At 37.0% G+C, this 18,201-nt stretch overlaps 1 protein-coding gene across 15 annotated transcripts in view; it reads left to right on the top strand.

Annotated features, from left to right (window-relative positions):
• Phf20l1 (PHD finger protein 20 like 1) overlaps positions 1–17,169 on the top strand; it is a 69,463-nt gene extending 52,294 nt beyond the window's left edge. For 9 of the 15 annotated variants that reach the window (XM_076836372.2, XM_076836375.2, XM_076836377.2 and 6 more), the window contains 7 exons: positions 2,462–2,626; positions 6,682–6,863; positions 7,482–7,581; positions 8,878–9,073; positions 12,170–12,533; positions 13,720–13,885; positions 15,323–17,169. In XM_076836372.2, the coding sequence (XP_076692487.2) occupies positions 2,462–2,626; positions 6,682–6,863; positions 7,482–7,581; positions 8,878–9,073; positions 12,170–12,533; positions 13,720–13,885; positions 15,323–15,465 (1,316 nt within the window). In that variant the 3' untranslated portion in view covers positions 15,466–17,169. The remainder of the gene's footprint in view (positions 1–2,461; positions 2,627–6,681; positions 6,864–7,481; positions 7,582–8,877; positions 9,074–12,169; positions 12,534–13,719; positions 13,886–15,322) is intronic. The other 6 variants (XM_076836374.2, XM_076836376.2, XM_076836378.2 and 3 more) reach the window with 1 other exon arrangement.
• The last annotated feature ends 1,032 nt before the right edge of the window (positions 17,170–18,201 follow it).

Consider the following 18,201-nt stretch of genomic DNA (forward strand, 5'->3'; position numbering starts at 1 on the left):
TGTATCAAGGTACACAAGTCATTCGTCACCCCCCGGTTATTTTGCTGCAGCCGGACTGCGGCAACTGTGAACATGTATTATCAATATTAGATAGGATAATTATTGAAACATACATGACATAGTGCCTGGCATTTAATAGATGCCCTTCCCGTACCTGTGCCTGGATACCTTAGTGTTGGTCAGGCTACAGTGTTACTGTAAGCCTCAAAGAGGCAGAAGAGCACCGTGGCTGTTGTCTGATGGCATTAGCAGCATCCCAGTGTTTCTGTTCCCCACTGCTGGGCCTAAGGCCCAGAATCTGGGCCTTCCTAGGCTTTCTAGGTAGTGCATGCTTGCTTTAAATGTGTAAATCTACCCATAGTGCTTCTTGGTTAAGAGTAAGGCTCCTGGAGTCAGTCCATCTGGATTTGAATGTGTTCTTTACCATTGATAGCTGAGTATTCATGGACAATTTACTTGTTCTGCCTCAGTTTTTGATTTGTGAAATAGTACTAGCAGCTGACCTTCTCTTATTGGATGGTTGTGAGGATTAAGAGTTAGTATATAGAATGTGCTTAAATTTGTTTTCAGCACAGAGTGCTATGCTCTGGTGTTGTTATGATTATCTGGTAAGTTTCCCAAGGCTGCCATTACAGATGACTATAATGCATGTTTGTTTCCTTCAGAGTCGGAGGTCAGATGTCCAAAACAGGTTTTACTGGGCTAAAATCAGTAGCAGCAGTACTGCATTTCTGTGTGGAGTTCAAGGAGCAGTCTCTGTCTTTGTCTTTTCTAGCTGCTGCATTTCTTGGTTCCAGTCCCCTCTCACCCTCAAATCCAGCATTGGCCAGTGAAGTCTCATCACTTTATTATAACACTGGCTCTTTTGTCTTCCTCTCTTATTTTTAAAGACCTGTGGGATTCCTTTGGGTAATCCAGCTGGGTAGTTTAATTTCATTTACAGCCTTAAATTCCCCCTTGCTATGTACTTTGAAATTTTTCCGGGACCCAAAGACTAGGACAGAGGCGTGTGTAGAAACTGTTTTTCTGCCTACTTCACTGCCAGCTTCCAATAAATGCTCAGTTCTGACCCGTGTTATTACTACTCTTCTGTCGTAAACTTGCTTTTCCACTTTCTTTTTCTTGCCTTTTCTCAACTCCATCCACTCTTCTCCCCTTTCATTTATTTTCTAACCTATCTCAATGACATCATTTGCTTCATGCTCAGTTGAGGAGACAAACACACCAGATGGATACTTACTCTTCTTCCATCACATGTACACACCTCCCTGCATGTGTGCATCCTCTCCTTTGCTTGTATTAGTATGGAAGGAATGTTTGTCTCTCTTCTGAGAGTCCCATTTCTTAGCACCATCACCCATGCCCCTGCATCTTTAGATTCATGTAGATGATGTGTGTATAGATTCTCCCATCTTAAAAAGACATGCTCTGAATTCACATTCCTCTGGTTTCTCTGTCTCCTGATTATTCTCTAGCCCCATCTTGGACTTGCTTTCATCACTATTTGCTGAAACAGAAACCTGGAAGTCCCTCTTGATGATACCATCTCTGCTATCTGCCTCCAATCTATAATATCACTCATCTTTCTTGATATCCTCACTTTTCTCTCAGCTGCCATCATCTCTGTCTAAGCCACCATCAAGTCTTGCCTGGATTGCTGCTGAGACCTCTGACTTACTGCCTTCATTCTATCACTGAGCAATCAGAAGTAGTATTGGGCTTGTGTCACATCCTGTAACCCTTATAACCTTCAGTAGCTTTTTATTACCTTAGAATAAAACTATAAACACTTGTAACCTGATGTGACCACTGTCAGTCCAGCTTCCTTTCTTATCTCCAACCTCAGTCTCACAGTTGTCAGGTAGATGTGCCATGTGCTCCTAGGCTTCATAGCCTTCCTCAGTGCCTAGAATCGAACTCTCATTCCCTCAGACTGCATGGGGCTCTTTCCCCTTGTGTACATCTACAAGATTCATCCCAAGCTGAGAAGAACACAGCTTTGACAGAGCTTTTCCAGGACCAGTTGATTTCTTTCAGAGGCTTTTTGCTTGAAACATTTATTGATCAAATTATCACTATAATACTGTGCTAGACATTAGGAGAACCTCTTAACAAAACTTCAAAAAAAGAAAAAGAATAATTTCATTTTGCATATTTTACCACACGCATAGCTATGATTATAATGGAGCATAACAGAAATAATCATTTTTCGTGTCTGGACCACCTGACAAGAGTTTACTCTGGTGCCAGTTAGAACCTGGGGATCCCTGCTGAGTGTGCTTCATGGGGTGTACTGATTTCCTGATCAGATGCATCATTAGCTAGCTGTTCTCAGATGAGACGAGGTGGTAGTGTGATTGTTTTACATACCCTGAAACATGACTTCCTCATGATTTTTGTAGTGACCTTTCTTGATTACTTGATACTTTATTAATATGTCTTTGTATATCTTATGTTGCAGACTATTCAGACTATGAAGACAGTTCCCTAGAATTTTTGGAAAGGTGCTCTTCTCCACTAACTCGATCTTCTGGGAGTTCTCTGGCTCCGCGAAGCATGTTTACGGAGAAAACTACAACCTATCAGTACCCCAGGGCAATTCTGTCCGTTGATCTTAGTGGTGAAAGTATGTGTAACTGTGTAATGGTTGAAAAAAAGACTACATTCCTAACTGTGAAATTAAGAATACTGAAAAAGTTATTACATAAACTAATAGGAAAATCACAATATTAGAAATATGAGCTGTATTTTAATTTGTATAAAGTAAAACTGGCTTTTATACTTCGTGGTGAAAAAGAATCAAGCAACTAATACCAGTGTCTACTATATATAGTCCTTCTATTGGTGCTTTTACATATATATCCATATTCTTTTCTACTAACTTAGAAAGCAGTATTGTTATCCACATTTTATAAATAAAACAAGCAAAGGCTTATGGTAATTTTATGGTTGATCAGTGTTAGAATTAAAACTTGAACTGAGGTCTTCATTAACTCCAGAGATAATGTTTTTTCTACCAGATATTTAGCATAATTTTTAAAATGTACTTTAGATCTGTAACCAAAGATTTGGGACTGTGCCCAGGTCAGGGATTTGTGCACAGTCAGAAATTAGGCCCCATTAGGGTGAAAAGAGCACTAGATTTGGAATTTTCAGATTCTCCTCCAAGTCTGCTCCTGATAGTGGAAGGTGATAAGGACTCCTACAACTCCTTCTAATCCTAAAGCAGTAGGAAGAGAGACTTTCCCACCTCTAGACACTGGGGGCAGTGTCTTCACAGTAGAGCTTTGTCACAGTAGGGACCAAAATCTGGATGAGAGGTAAATAAGACAGAGGCTTCATTTTTGATATAGCCCAGGGATCCTTGTGGGTGAGCTTGCTTCCTTAACCCTTCTCTGTGCCCTAGATGGTAGATACTAGGTTTGGTTTTCTTTTGCACTGTTACTGCTGGCTCTCTTCCACGCCTAACTCCTTCCTGGCTCACTGTGGATAAGAGCATATTCTTCCCTTTACTATGAAATAAGCACACAGCACTTTTAAGACATTAGGGAAAGGATTAAGAAGAATGATCTCCCTGCCCCTCTGCCTTTTGCCAACAAGCACAAGTATTGGGTCCAATGGTTCTGAACACCCAGGTATACATAATAATCATTGCTGTAGTGCTTTTAAAATACTCTGATCCTGGGTCCTACCACAATTAAATGAGATTTCTGGGAGGATCCTGCCAAAATATAGTTTTGGGGCAGGGTTTAGAAATCACATAGGAACACCCATACCATGAGTCATCAAGATTTGAAGATGGTGTCTTGCTAGAGAGTGTTGGAGAATAGGAGTTTATATCAGGCTAGCAATAGTGAAGAAAAGGGTATAAACAGTCAAATGTATGCACCCTTAATTCTACCCTGCCTTCTGTATAATTGAGCACTGGGCTAGGAGGAAGAAAAGAGGTGTTTAATAGAAGTAGGTTTGCAAACATGAGTACACATCACAGCCATTTGGAAGACACATTTTCTGAGCCTTTTCTCAGAATTTCTGATTAATGCTGGACATGGTGGTGCTCACATGTAATCCCAGTAGCTTGGGAGGTTGACCAGCCTCAGCAATGTGGTGAGGCTCTAAACAACTTAATGAAGACTTGTCTCAAAAAATAAAAAGGGCTGGGGATATGACTCACTAGTAATGTACCCCTGGGTTCAATCCCTGGTACCAAAAAAAAGAAAAAGGAAAAAAAAAAAGAATTTCTGATTAATAACAAGTGCCCAGGTGATGATAATGTTGCCAGTCTGGGAACCATACTTTGAGAATACTATCTTGTGAACCAGCAATAATAGTTCAAGGGTTAGCAGTTCAAAGGAAACTGGTGTCCTTGTGGCCACTCAGTTGGCACCATTGTCCCCACGCCCCCTCCCCCATGTAAGTGTAAGAGGAACTTTTATTTGCTTTTCTTATACAACTTTCAACTCAGTTTTCAACCCATTTTCTTGGCTCCCAGAATTCAACCAAACATACGTTTAATGCTTAGGAGTTAGTTATTCAAACTGGATTTTCTGGTCATTTTGTTAAATTTACATGCTGACACCAAAAAGAACTGATGACCATTCAAGTATATGTAAGTTTCACACTAATTCCTTTCAGTGATATAGTTTTGAACTTAATTTATATTGTATTATGATTGCCATCCATTTAATACCATCTATATACTACAGTAGTATTTGAAACTGCTTATCCATTTTGAAACTTAAACTTATATTCAGGAAAACCTAAGAGAAAATACTAGTTTTGGATTTAAGCCCACAGGATTATGGATGAATGAAATTTTTCTCTAGAGTCTTAAAACTGTTCATATTATTCTTATTAGAATGATTTTTCCTGTCTCATTTCTTTACTTCTGGATTCTTGAATGCTTTCAGGTATTTGTCTACCATTACCTCATTTCTATTGACTTGATTTTCTCCAGAATGTTCCTGGGAACTCAAATAAAATATTTATATTTCTATAAAATACTAACTTAAATAAATAAAAACGAGAACATTCAAAAATATTGAATCAGGATAAAAATAAGTAAGATTAGAAGCTGATAGAAGAAGCACTACATCACATGAAATCTTTTATTTTTAACTTTTTTCATTGTTGATAATTGAGCCCAGGGCTTCATGTGTGCTGAGTATGTGAAATATTTAAAATCAAAATAGGATGAGTTTTTATAGTTTGAATCCAGCCAACTTCCATCTAGTCTGATTTAGTCTGAAAAGAACACTTTCTCTCTATATTGATAGCCTCCTTACCTCTTCCACATTCTGGTTGACTACAGTACATATCAGGCCTAGCTTAATTTTCTTATTTTAAGGTCACTCTCACTTTGCTAGGGTATTTTGTTTGAAGCCTTCAAGTTTGAAACTCTTCAGGGTCATAACAGTGAGTAAACCTACATTGAAGATTGAACTGCAGCAGCACTTCTCCTACTGGTCTAGGTCCGTGGTGCTTAATAATTTAACAGAATGTGGCCACCTTCCAGTGAACAATGCTTTGCTTATTCTTGCTTTCATGGATTTTGATGTTCTAGAAAGGGGAGATGAATGATACACTAGTGAAGGAATAAAGAACATGGTATGACTAGGGAAAGGGTAGGTGTGGTACTTAGGAGTGTCTGTCCAAGAGCCCAGCTGAGTGGGCTCCATTTTGGAAAGGCCCAGCAGCAGGGTTAAGGTCTAACAAGTGCCTTGTGAGGACTTAATTCCCATCTTTTCTCCAGCTAACTATAGTATCATAAAACCTTCAGTGTCAAGTTGTCATTTCTTTCCCTTATGGTGTTATAAATAGAGTCCCTTATGTTTAGCTTGATTTTTTTTTTCTCAATAGCCTGAACAAAATGATAGGTTTTGGCATCTATATTATTACAAACACAAACCTGAAGCCTGCCATTTAAATCAAGTTGTGTGGCATGATCGTTCATATAATCTAGTACCTGGAATATACTTAATAATTATTAAAGAATTCTATTAAAACGAAATTATATTTTTAAAACATTCCTTGGGGAACTCCTGATCCTAACTGAAGAAATCCTGGTGAAATGAAAAAGAACACAGGCCTTAGGATCAAGTAGTCCATCTTAAGTTGGCTTTATCACCACCTGGCAACACTACTCCTTCAAGTTATGCACTTGTGTTTAAAGTGCTCAAGGTAGGGTCTTGTGTGTATCAAGTGCAACAGTAGTGCTACTGATAGTATTAATAGTATTATTATTAGACCATAGGTGGGCAAGCTCTTTCACATCTTCGAAGTTGCTTATCTCTGTAGTACAAATAATGAAACCTGTCCTTTTTACAACCCAAAAAGGGTTAATGTTCATGAAAACATTGGATCAAAAGGGAAGTATGTGGAATCTATACAAATTTAACATATTAATACCAACCTTAGCCATGTTCTCTGTAAGCATCAATACTAGGGGATACTTACTGTTATTTAGAACAATGTGTGCATAGGATGGGAAACAGTCAAAATTACCCAATCTCCAAAAGTAATGTTTCTTTGTCCATAGAGAAGTACTTTATTCACATTTATTTGCTCCTTATATAAATACTTAATAGCTTTTATTCACTTCTCAGAGCTCCTTTTTTTTTGAAAAATAACATAAAAATGGAAAAATTGTGCTGAATAAACTTTTTTTTAAATATCTTCTAGACTTATCAGATGTGGAATTCCTAGATGATTCTTCAACAGAGAGTTTACTTCTGAGTGGGGATGAGTACAATCAAGATTTTGACTCAACCAATTTTGAGGAATCTCAGGATGAAGATGATGCTCTTAATGAAATTGTGCGATGTATTTGTGAAATGGATGAGGAGAATGGCTTCATGATTCAGGTAGGTGGTTCACTTCTCTTCTCTGCAATAGGAATTTTGCAGAATCCCCCTAGGTGCATCAGAAGGCCTTCCCTTTTTACCAACCATCTCATTGGAGATACAGGTCCCTAAGGTATTGTCATTTTTTAAATGCCAGTAGTAATGACTAGGAAATCTTTTCATCAAATAAAATAGCCAGTTTCCTTATTTTAGAGACACTGACCCTTAGCTACAGTATTTCTCAGTTTCAAGCTGAAACTCTTCAAAGCATTGTGGTGGATAAGCCTCGCATTGAATGTTGGACCACAGTAGCCATTTTCTACTGGTCTGAGTCCGTGGTGCTTAATAATTGACAGTATGTAGTTACCCTCCAGTGAGTGGAATTGGAAGTGTTAAGTTTTCAGTACTCTCAGCAGAAAGGAAAACTCTTCTGCAAGGGTTAGTATATAAATATCAAAATCTACTTTAATAGGTCCAAAAATAAAATCAGCCTTGATTTCATGACTTCCTTTTTGTTATAATGAATGAGGATTGAATTTTTTATGGCAAGAAAGCAAACCAGCTTCTGAAGAGGTGGCATGATATTGACTTCAAGGGTGCCTTTGCTGTCAGCACTAAGTCTCCTCTGTTCTCTGGCAGTGTGAAGAGTGCCTGTGCTGGCAGCACAGCGTGTGCATGGGGCTCCTGGAGGAGAGTATCCCGGAGCAGTACATCTGCTACATCTGCCGAGACCCACCTGGTAAGGCTGCTTCACTGTGCTCAGTACAAGGTGCCCGATCAGCTGCTCACATTCTAGAGTATGTCCACTGCATATGGCACCACTGCTTTTTGGTCAGATAGACTCTGCTTCCATATAAAAATTTAAGAACATTTTTCCACCGTTTGTTATAGTTTGATTTTTGTATTAACTGCTTAGACATACTATCATGAAAGACTTTTCTTAGAAAACTAGCCTTTGTCTATTCCTATGTATTGTTTTTAGTGAGGCTTATTTATGGTTTTTGAATGGACTGTAGTCTTCATGGGCACTCCTCCTAGAATGTTTTGAAGAAGTTTCTAGTCTCTATACATTTCTGAATATGTATATTCAGCTCATTGTAGAGTAGATGAGATCTCAGGTCACTGCCTGTGATCACCTTTTTCTTTGGGGCAATTATAGCACAGATGATTGCATTATACCAAGGAATAGCACTAAATATGGCAGACTGAGGGGACACCTGAGCTTTTTGACTCCTAGTCTATTGTGCGTTCTACTTCATGCCTTTCTCTATGTCAGGAGGGTCTTCAGGTAGCAAGTTCTTCATACTGAATATAGTTTCAGCCCCAGTGGCAAAAAATAACTATGTATTCTCATTAAAAGGCAAATGAATTGTTCCCATGCCTACCAAATAGAAAAAGTCATGGTAAGAAGCAAGAAAATGATTGAGACCTGTATCAGTGAGACATTTCATACTCATGTGTTCAGTAGCCTTTTTAGGATACCTTCTATTTGCCAAACATTGTGGTCAAATGAATGATTCAGGCCATGTTCTCAGCTGTCTCGCAGTGGAGGAGGAGGCACAGACACATGAATGTCTAATTGTAACAGAATCTGATTTGTATTAACGTTAAGGCTAGAGGACACTATGAAATCATGGACATGGAGCAGGGGTCCCTGTTTGCTCACCTAGAATTCTTTGTTACAGCCACTTAAAAACAGAGATTAGCGAGAGAGAGAAGATCCCCTATAGTTTCTCTCCAGTCCTGTTATCCAGTTTAGAGGACATATGACTGATACATAAAATTTCAGTGCACTCAGGGTTCCCTTCACAGGTGTCATCTGTTACTGACTACATCCTTAATGAGATTTCTGAGTCCTCTATGGAACACCAGAGATGTGCAGGGGTTCTCCCAGCATCATGCTGTCTTCCTGGGCTTTGAATCCAGTCTTAATTCCACAGCTTGCCTTGCTAATGCATAACATGAGGGTTAGCAGCTGAAGGGAGATCTGGGTCAGTGGAATCCTTTGTGACTTTAATGTCAACTTCATCTGCAGGTCAGAGATGGAGTGCAAAGTATCGTTATGATAAGGATTGGTTGAATAATGGGAGAATGTGTGGGTTATCATTTTTAAAAGAAAATTATTCTCATCTCAATGCCAAAAAGATAGTTTCCACACATCATCTGCTTGCTGATGTCTATGGTGTAACAGAAGTACTACACGGGTTACAGCTGAAGATCGGAATACTAAAGTAAGTGAGGGGTGGAGAGGGAGGGTCACACTTCAGTGTCCATTTGAACAGAAATCAGAAAAAGAGAAAAATAAGTTAATCATAAATTTAAAAAAATAAACAAGCAAAACAGATGCAGGTGGTCTTTGCATCCAGTAGCAGTTTGGAAGAGAGAATAGATATTTAAATGAAGTCTACTTTTTAAAAATCAGGAAAGATTAATAACCCTTTGGATGACTGCTACTACTGCCTTTTGTCATAGAGGAGGCAAGCGTAGTTCAAGGACCATACAGCATCTAGTTTATCAGTCAGTTTGAATCCAGGCCTACTATTGCTTATGCTCGCTGTGTGCACAGAATTAAGGTGTGGACTTCAAACCTTCATTAGTGAACCCTGTGTTTTGTATCCTTCAGGAATGTTCTTGAGGTAAAATAGATTTTATTTTATGAATCTGTAATTACCTTAGAGCTTATTGCACCAGCTAGAGGAACCTGGCAGATCCTAGAATCCACCTCTGTTGTGCACCAATGTATTTTAGTCTTAGACAGTTGTCACTTAAAGAAAAGACTGAACTGCTGTTAAGTGACAGTTTAGAGTGTTCTTCAAGGCCTGTGTTCAGTCCTTCCTAATTTCTGACCAGAATCCGTTAAAAACACAAAATTCATATTTCATATAAAAACAGACTGTTTTTTCACTGGATATTCACAAGATTTTCTTCAATTAGACTTGCCCTTCTCCCTTCTTCTCTCCCAGTTCCTGGGTCTCCTGCATCCTTCCCTTATGATTTCTGAGCATCTCATGGTTCGGCCATTCTCTCTCCTCGCTGGTACTACCTGTTGTATTTCATGTGAACGTTTAGTGTATTGCAGTTCCCTGTGGCTCTAGGCTTGCAGTCTTCAGTCCTTCCTTCATACTGTTGCCAGTGTGAGCTTAAAGATAAGAAGGAGCTTGTTTCTTGATAGCATAGTGTCTTTCTCATAGTAAGGAGTCAGCTGTCTAACATGCGCTCGGAGTCCCTTGTGTGACATAATGTGTCACCCCATCTTTCTTCTCCCAAGTGTTTTGCCCTAGTGTCCCAGCTAAACCAAACCATAATCCCTGAATGAAGCATTCTTTTGTTTTCTTTCTTTCTTTTTTTTTCTTATTGTAGTACTAGGGATTAAACCCCAAAGCACTTTACCACTACACCCCTCCAGCCCTTATTTTTAGTTTGTTTTTTTGAGAAAGGGTCATCACACTAAGTTGCCTAGGCTGGCCTTAAATTTGCTGTCCTCCTGCCTCACCCTCCCCCGTTGCTGGGGTTACAGAGGGGCACCACTGTGCCAGATGGAAGCATTCTTTCTTATAGATGTAGGCCTTGTACACCCAGAATAACTTCCTGCCATTAGTCTCCCTAGTAGGTGCCTTTTCATGATTACCTGCTCAATGAGAACTGATCACTCCTTTCTTAGAAAACTGCATACTGGTGTCATGGACTTTGATGTGCTTGATTTTTTTTTTATGTCTGAATCCTTAAATATCTTATCATTTTATCCCTAGTGCAGAGTGTAAAGGGTAAATAGTAACAAGTGAAATTTGTTACAATTGTGTATTGTGAACCTGAATAAAGATTTCTTTATTTAAAACCATGTAAATGATGAGTCTTGAAGGAGAAAGTTATGGATTAGGCCTTTTTAAAAATTCTATTTTTCTTCCTTCTTGGTTTCAATGAGAGTTTTACCACATTCAAAATTATGCTAAGGATTTTAGCTGAACCATTTCTGCCTCATATGCCCATAAGCCCTCTTTATGGTAACATTTCTGATAATATTATTATTTATTATTATTGTAAGTACTTCATGCCAGAATAAATCACTTTCATGTGATCTTTCATTGAATTATTATAGTAAGCCTGGGAAATAAATCTCACCTGTAAATGAGAATGACTTGCAAAGTGATTACATCATTGCCCATGTTCTCAGTGGGCACAGGAGGATTCTGTCCATTGAACTATTGAACTACAAAGCCAGCTTTTTTTTCTTCTATGGGTTTTTTACTATTTAACTAATATTAAATTTTCAAGATACAAAAGATAAGATTTATATTTTTAGAAACAACATATGGAATATTATTAGAAGAAAACTTATTTGACTTTTTGTGTCATTTGGAAGTTACTAATTTGCAATCAATTTTTAACCTTTTAGAAGGGTTATGTCTCCCACATAGCCTTCTTTCTCTTACGTTTCTATGACTGGAGTCCTGTTTTACTTACCACACCATTTTAACTATTATGGAATTAACTGATAGTATCATGCTCCTTTCTTCAGTAAGGAGGGGTTAAGGGGATGCTGTCATGGATAGTAATGGGGAGTAAATAGGTACAATTGTTTTGGAGGCCAATTGAACAATACCTAGAATAAAAATATATGCCATTCATCAATTCCATTTCTAGAAATTTATCTGACCAAAATAATCTCATTATGTGCAAACACACATACACAGAAATCCACACCCATCTATTAGTGGGAGAATACTTGACTAGACTAAACGTGTAGGAGGTAATCTTCAGTCACTAGAGCAAATAAAAGTAAGGCAAACCTAGAGCAAATAAAAGTAAGGCAAACCTGTGCTCTGATGTGGCAAGATGCCCATAATGTATTATGGAGAAAAAAGGCAAAATCATATGAGCCCCAGTTGTGTCAAAAGAAAAAGTGAAGCTTATCTATTTAAAAAATAATGTTATGTATATTGAAAAAAAATCAGTTATTTATGATTTCTAAGAAGGAGAGATCTTTACTTCTCATACATTTATAGTTGGAATTTTTTTGTCATGAACAGTTAACACCTTTTGATTAAAGGTTTTAAAATGTGCTCACATAAGGGTATTCATATCATGTAATGAAAAAACTGCAATAAAAATCAATAGAAAAAGGTGCATATATCAACTGATAACTTTAATGGTCAAGAGAATTCAAATTCAAATTTTGGATGAAATTCTAGAGTAAGTTAACTTAAAGAATACTTTTGTCCTGAGCCCTGACATCCGCCTTACCTAGTCCTGAAATTTATTTTGGTCTGTTAACTTGTTGCTAGATTTTTTTTTCCTGAATTGCTTTTTTTCTCCAACATTGTTTTAAGGAATAAACATCATCCTGACCTTCATCTCTGGGCTTGTTCTGGGAAGCGAAAAGACCATAATCAGGGAATGGCTGGAGTGGAGAAAAAACCAACAGTCCAAGACACAGTTAATCTAGAAGAAAAGAAATATGTACAGAACCATAAAGAACCACCTCATCTGCCCCTAAAAGTGGAAGGAACTTACATAACAAGTGAACATAGCTATCAAAAACCACCCAGTTTTGGTCAGGACTGCAAGTCTCTTGCAGACCCTGGGAGCTCAGATGATGATGATGTCAGCAGTTTTGAAGAAGAACAGGAATTCCACACAGGAGATAAACGCCATTTACAATACTCAGCAAAAGAGCATGGAATGCCAGAAAAGGTAAAATTGGTTCATTTGTCTGTGTATGGATACAATGCTGGAATAACAAAGGAAAACTTTATAAAACATACTGAGTTCCCAGGTTTTGCCTGTATTTCAAAGTTTATGATTACCCGGTTACTTTATAGAAAAACACTGTTCATTTAAATATTTAATTATGCCCTGATTCAGAATTGTTGTAATTCAATAAAACTATTAGCCTAACAAAAATTTCAGTTTTATAAACATAATTATATACCTCCCAAAACTAATGAGCCACATTTCCAAATGAAAATGTGTGACAGAACATGAAAGTGCATATGTGTGTAGTAATTTTTGTTTATTTTTGTGTGGGGTAGATTAAGCATGACACTTTGTCTTTTAAAAATTTTAACATTTGTAAATGTCTATCAGTCCCATTTTAATGGCTGTGTACACACTGAATATCTATAAGCTTATTTCCTGTTCATTTGTATTATCTTCAAGATGTTGTGCTTTCATTTTTTTATTGATTTTTCAATTAGCAAAATCACTTTAAAATTTGTTCAGAAGAGATTATTCTATCTTCCTTATCAAATAGTAACTAATTTGGAAGGCTTACACTTCATGAAATTTGTGGTAAATTATCTTGTGAAATTAATACTCCTTTTGTGAAATAAGTTATCTCTAGCAAATCCACATTGAAGTGTTGTGTGTATATGTTAAACAGTTTCTACTCTGGAGATTTTAGAAAATTTTTACCTTTCCTCCATTTCATTGATGTAACTGTGACAGTAAAGTTCAGTCTGTAGGTGACTAGACTTTTGCTGGTCTTTGATAATTTCCTTGATTTTTTTCATATTACTTTGCCCTCGTTTCACTATTATCACCATTTGAAATTAATTTAGGAAGAATCGAGTCCATATTAACTAGTCATTCTATTTATGGAATAGAATGAGCTCAGCACATTTTATTGAGTCCTCCCCTGCATAGCACTGTACTAGGTGTTGTGAGGCACATATGTAGAAGCACATCCACTCCTAAGAACACCAGATGTACTTTGATTATGTGCCTGCCTTTACTTTACAGACATCCTAGGAGGCAAATCAGATTTCAAAGATCATTGTGGGTGATGAGGTTTTTATTGTGCCTTTTCCTTTTTGACATTGCATTTCATCCAGCTCTGTATGTTTTATTTTGTTTTGTATTTTCCAATGGTCCTTTGGAGAAGAATTCAGCTGCAGGGAATAAGGCATTTGTGTATAATGATAAAAAGGGCAACGAAGACCCAGGAGACTCACACCTTCAGTGGCAGCTCAATCTCCTCACACACATAGAAAATGTGCAGAATGAAGTCACCAGCAGGATGGACTTAATAGAAAAAGAAGTTGATGGTAATTTAGCAAAGACCTAAATACAATTTCATGGCATGTTTATTTTTTTTTTAATTTACAGGATGAAAACTAGAGCTATTTTCCATACTAATGGCAGTTTCAGTGTTTCCTTTACACTGTTTATCATATGTAGAATTTTTTAGGCTCTATACATTATGACTGGGTATTTATTATCTTATTATCTTAGTGGTTTTCTTTTTTGTGGTAAGATGAATATTTATTAAATATTTTCTTCTGGGCTCAGAATAGAACTCTTGTGGAATATTTATTAGTTTTATTAAACTATGTTTTCTTTGGCTGTCAACATATAAAATTTAAGCAGATTTGAAATATGAGGGGGAAACATTTTAATATTTATTTTCACTTAGGCTAGTGTTATTTAAGTAGAATTAACAGAAATTCCTACAAGATCAAGTAGGTAAACCTTAAGTTTGCATATGAATTTTAAATAGTTTCCTCTTCTATTTTTTAATTTTATCATCAAACAGGAGCCCTGGAAAGTAGACAGGAAAGATATTATCCCCATTTTGTATTTAAGAAAGTAGGAAAAGTTGGCTTGCCAGATTCCCAAGGCAGCCTCCTTCTGTGCTGTCTGTTCCTTTCTCCTCCTAACTTGCAGGTTGCACTCTGCCTCCCCCTGACTTGGCTCTGTAGAAGCAGGCAGGACCTTGCCATTGTGCCAAATTGCAACTCTTAGTGCCTTTTCTTCCCCTAAGAAAATAAAAATGAAATGGACACCATTGAAGGAGCATCTTCCATGTGATTTTAAGCTGATTGTAGGGTTAATGTTTTGGTAGATTTTTGAAGAAAATAAATGCATCTTGACACATTCCATATTTGGGGGATAGATTTTCAAAGGAAAATAATAAAAAATGAATAATGTAATTAATTGCATTCTGCCTGGAACTTTCATATACTTGGATTTTTTTTTTTTTAATTTCAAGAAATAGTGGTGGTAAAGAGGTGGTTAACTGAGAAATTGCCACCTCTTTCCCTTTGTCAAAAAGGAGGATAAACTAGAAATGACTTTAATGTAAATTAGTAGAAAGCTTGAGCAGAAACAGGGAACTATCTTTTCCTGTTACAGAAGAGAGTAAAAGGAAACACTGAAAATGAAGTTATTTTATATGTATGTAAAGAGAACAATTGGGACAGGGATGTTGCTCAGTGGTGGAGCACCTTCCTAGCATGCAAAGATATTGGGCTTCATCCCAGGGTGGAGTGGAGTTGGGCGGGGGATGTGTCACCTTAAATAACAGAGGGATTGGAACTCTTGGGTGCAGAAATGAACAGTAGAACTGGCTGGATCGGGCAGGCCTTCTGAAGGCAGGGTCTGTAGCACTTGGCTCAGTTACCCTTCTAACCTTCTAATTATCCAGTTTTCTGTCTGTTCTTCCAGATACCATTTAAATTTGTTTGTTCTCTTCTCCTTTTTAGTTCTGGAAAGCTGGCTTGATTTCACAGGGGAGTTGGAGCCACCAGATCCTCTTGCAAGACTTCCCCAACTTAAACGCCACATAAAACAGCTCCTGATTGACATGGGCAAAGTACAACAAATAGCTACTCTTTGCTCTGTATGACAACAGTAACACTTCATGAAAATAATGTGGCTCTCTTCAGTGGAATCATTTTTATTATCCACAGGATTGCTAATGTGGATAGTTAAAAGGCTGAGTCATGTTTGGTCATTTACTGATTTGTGATGTCAATAAGATGGTACCTTGGAGAGGAAAATGAAGAACAGCTTTATCAAGGAATATGAGCAAGCTGCAGATGATAGTATTTTATATGCCAAGGATCAGTGAAGTAGAATATAATCTATACTAAGGGAAACGAATTGGCAGGATTTTGAATAGTTGATTACATGAAGCTCAAGATACCTGTAGAATGTGGTGTGTTTCTATAGTTTTTAGTAGAAAGATCCATGTTTGTAAACTAGCATTGGCTAAAAACAAAATTGTAAAGGAAATTTAAATTCTGGAGAGTTCTACAAGGTTGGTTGCTCTAAGAACTTCCATCTCAGCAGTTGGATCCAGCTGCATGGAAATTTAGGTTATTTAAACTTTCATAGGATCATGAGCTGTTTCTTGGGTGATGAATGTCCTTAATCAGAAAACTGACAGTGGAAGTCTCACTTTTTGGGAAAACAATTGTGGAATTCTTACTTCATTATGAATGTATTTAAAAAACAAACACCAAATAATTGGAATTTATTTCAGACATTAAGCTCATTAAAAACAAACTGGCTTGTAGAAGGGTCTGATGTGCCAAATATTGATGATACTGCTGGAAAGAGGATAGTTTCTATTGCGTGAGTTCTTCCACCCTAAGTCTTACATAATGCCATCAGTCCATCCTAAACCTGTAGACCACATGTGCTATAATATGCCATATAGATAGTTGAATGGCAGTATTCAGGCTTCAGCGTACAGTTTGATTCTGGGTAAGCTTGGTGTTTGCCTTCAGAAAAAAAAAATTATAAATAACCTCAGCTGGGATGAGGAGTGACAAAAATATCAAAATAATTTGTGGCTTTGGATTTTTTTAACTGCTAGTAGTGGAATACTGGAAAAGCTTCATTTCTGAAGATGAATTTTATTTTTAAAAAATATATGCGCACTCAAAACTTTTAGCTTTGATTGCAGATGGACAGATTTCTGAAACCAAAGGCAACTAAGTTGCTGTGTTAGCTCTTGCTGGATTTTGAGCCTAGGTCCTACTGTCCGCCAGTCCTGTGAGTTGTATGCGCCCCCAGTGCTACGTACGCAGGTGTGCGTAAGTGTGTATGCTTGTTTTAAACAAACACTCAACGTACATATGTACATAATCGACACATATTTATATCACACATATCTAGTTTTATTACTATAGACTATACAAATTGGTGGTTAACATGAAATGTTACCTTTTAACAGACTGTTTTTAAAAATTAAAAATGTATGTACAGGTTTTGAAATTTTTTTAAAAGGGGAAAAAGACTGTTAAGAGGAGGCTTTTGATGACATATAACACTTGAATATTTTATGCCTCATTCTGTTTATCAGTTCTAGCGATCTGTATAAATGTATTTTAGAACTGATAGACAGTGAACTTGAATTTATCTTTGATAAGAATACATGCCACTGTACATTCAGATATTATTTAAATTTGCAAACACACTGTTCTATATGTAAGGTACTGTATGTAAAACTCTTTATTAAAACTGTTCCACATATCCTAAAATTTCAGCTTGCCTTTTTGCGGCCTTATATTTTGATGTAAAGATTAAAAGAATATGCAAAACAGTCAGAAATTTTTATTGCCTTTTGAGATTCTCCAACTTGACAAATGTGCCAAAGATCAAGAGATATAAAGTGTAGTCTTGTGCATTTACTTGTGATAATTCATTTTGTCAAAGATTTTACTGAAATATTAAAAGCTTTAGCCAAGGTCATGTTGTGGGATAGTTGCTTAAATTTACATATTAAAGTGAAAAACTAGTGCCTATATTCAATGTGTGAAGTAAATTTGCTAATGTCTATATTTCAATTGATACCATACCTTTCGTATGTGTTTAAAAATAATGGTTCTCATATTTTTCCTCTTGGGGCTTAATTCTAGACATTGAGCCTCTATCTTCTTTTTTTCAGAAATGGAGCAGTAGCCTAGTACCATGCCTTGTGGTATTTCCTAGATTTCTGTCACTACGCAGAAGACCTCTGCACTCAGTCACATCATCTGCCCAGTCCTTGGTGAATGTGCTTAAGTTAATGCATGTTTGTTCTTGTTCAGGTTCAGCTTCCCTAACCCAAAATTCTGAAATGCTCCAAGTTCCAAAACTTTTTGAGTGATGACAGGATGTTGCGAGTGGAAAATTTCATGACTGGTCTCGTGGCTGGTCACAGTTAAAATGCAGGCTCACTAAAAATACTGTATAAAATTACCTTCAGGTTATGTGTATTAAGTATATATGAAACATAAATGAAGCTCATGTTTAGATTGGGTCCTATCCCAAGATGTGTAATGATGCAAATGCAAATATTCCAAAATCTGAGAAAATCCAAAAACGTTTCTGGTTCCAAGCATTGATGATAAGGAATACTAAGCCTGTATCCTAGATCACTTTTTTAGCAACCAGCAAATTGGAAATTCCCTTGTTAGATTACTGAAAGGTTTGCTCTGTGCATATTAATTAGAAATCTGTTTTTTAAAATTTAAATCTTTAAATATTAATTAAATGCACATATAGCCATTTACTCCTGTAGAGCGTATCAACAATTGGATGTAGCCTTTTAGCAACTAGTGGTCTGAGCCTTTGTGAGTAAATTAGTTCTGGA

Source organism: Callospermophilus lateralis, chromosome 16 (assembly GCF_048772815.1).
Source record: "Callospermophilus lateralis isolate mCalLat2 chromosome 16, mCalLat2.hap1, whole genome shotgun sequence".
NCBI lineage: Eukaryota > Metazoa > Chordata > Mammalia > Rodentia > Sciuridae > Callospermophilus > Callospermophilus lateralis.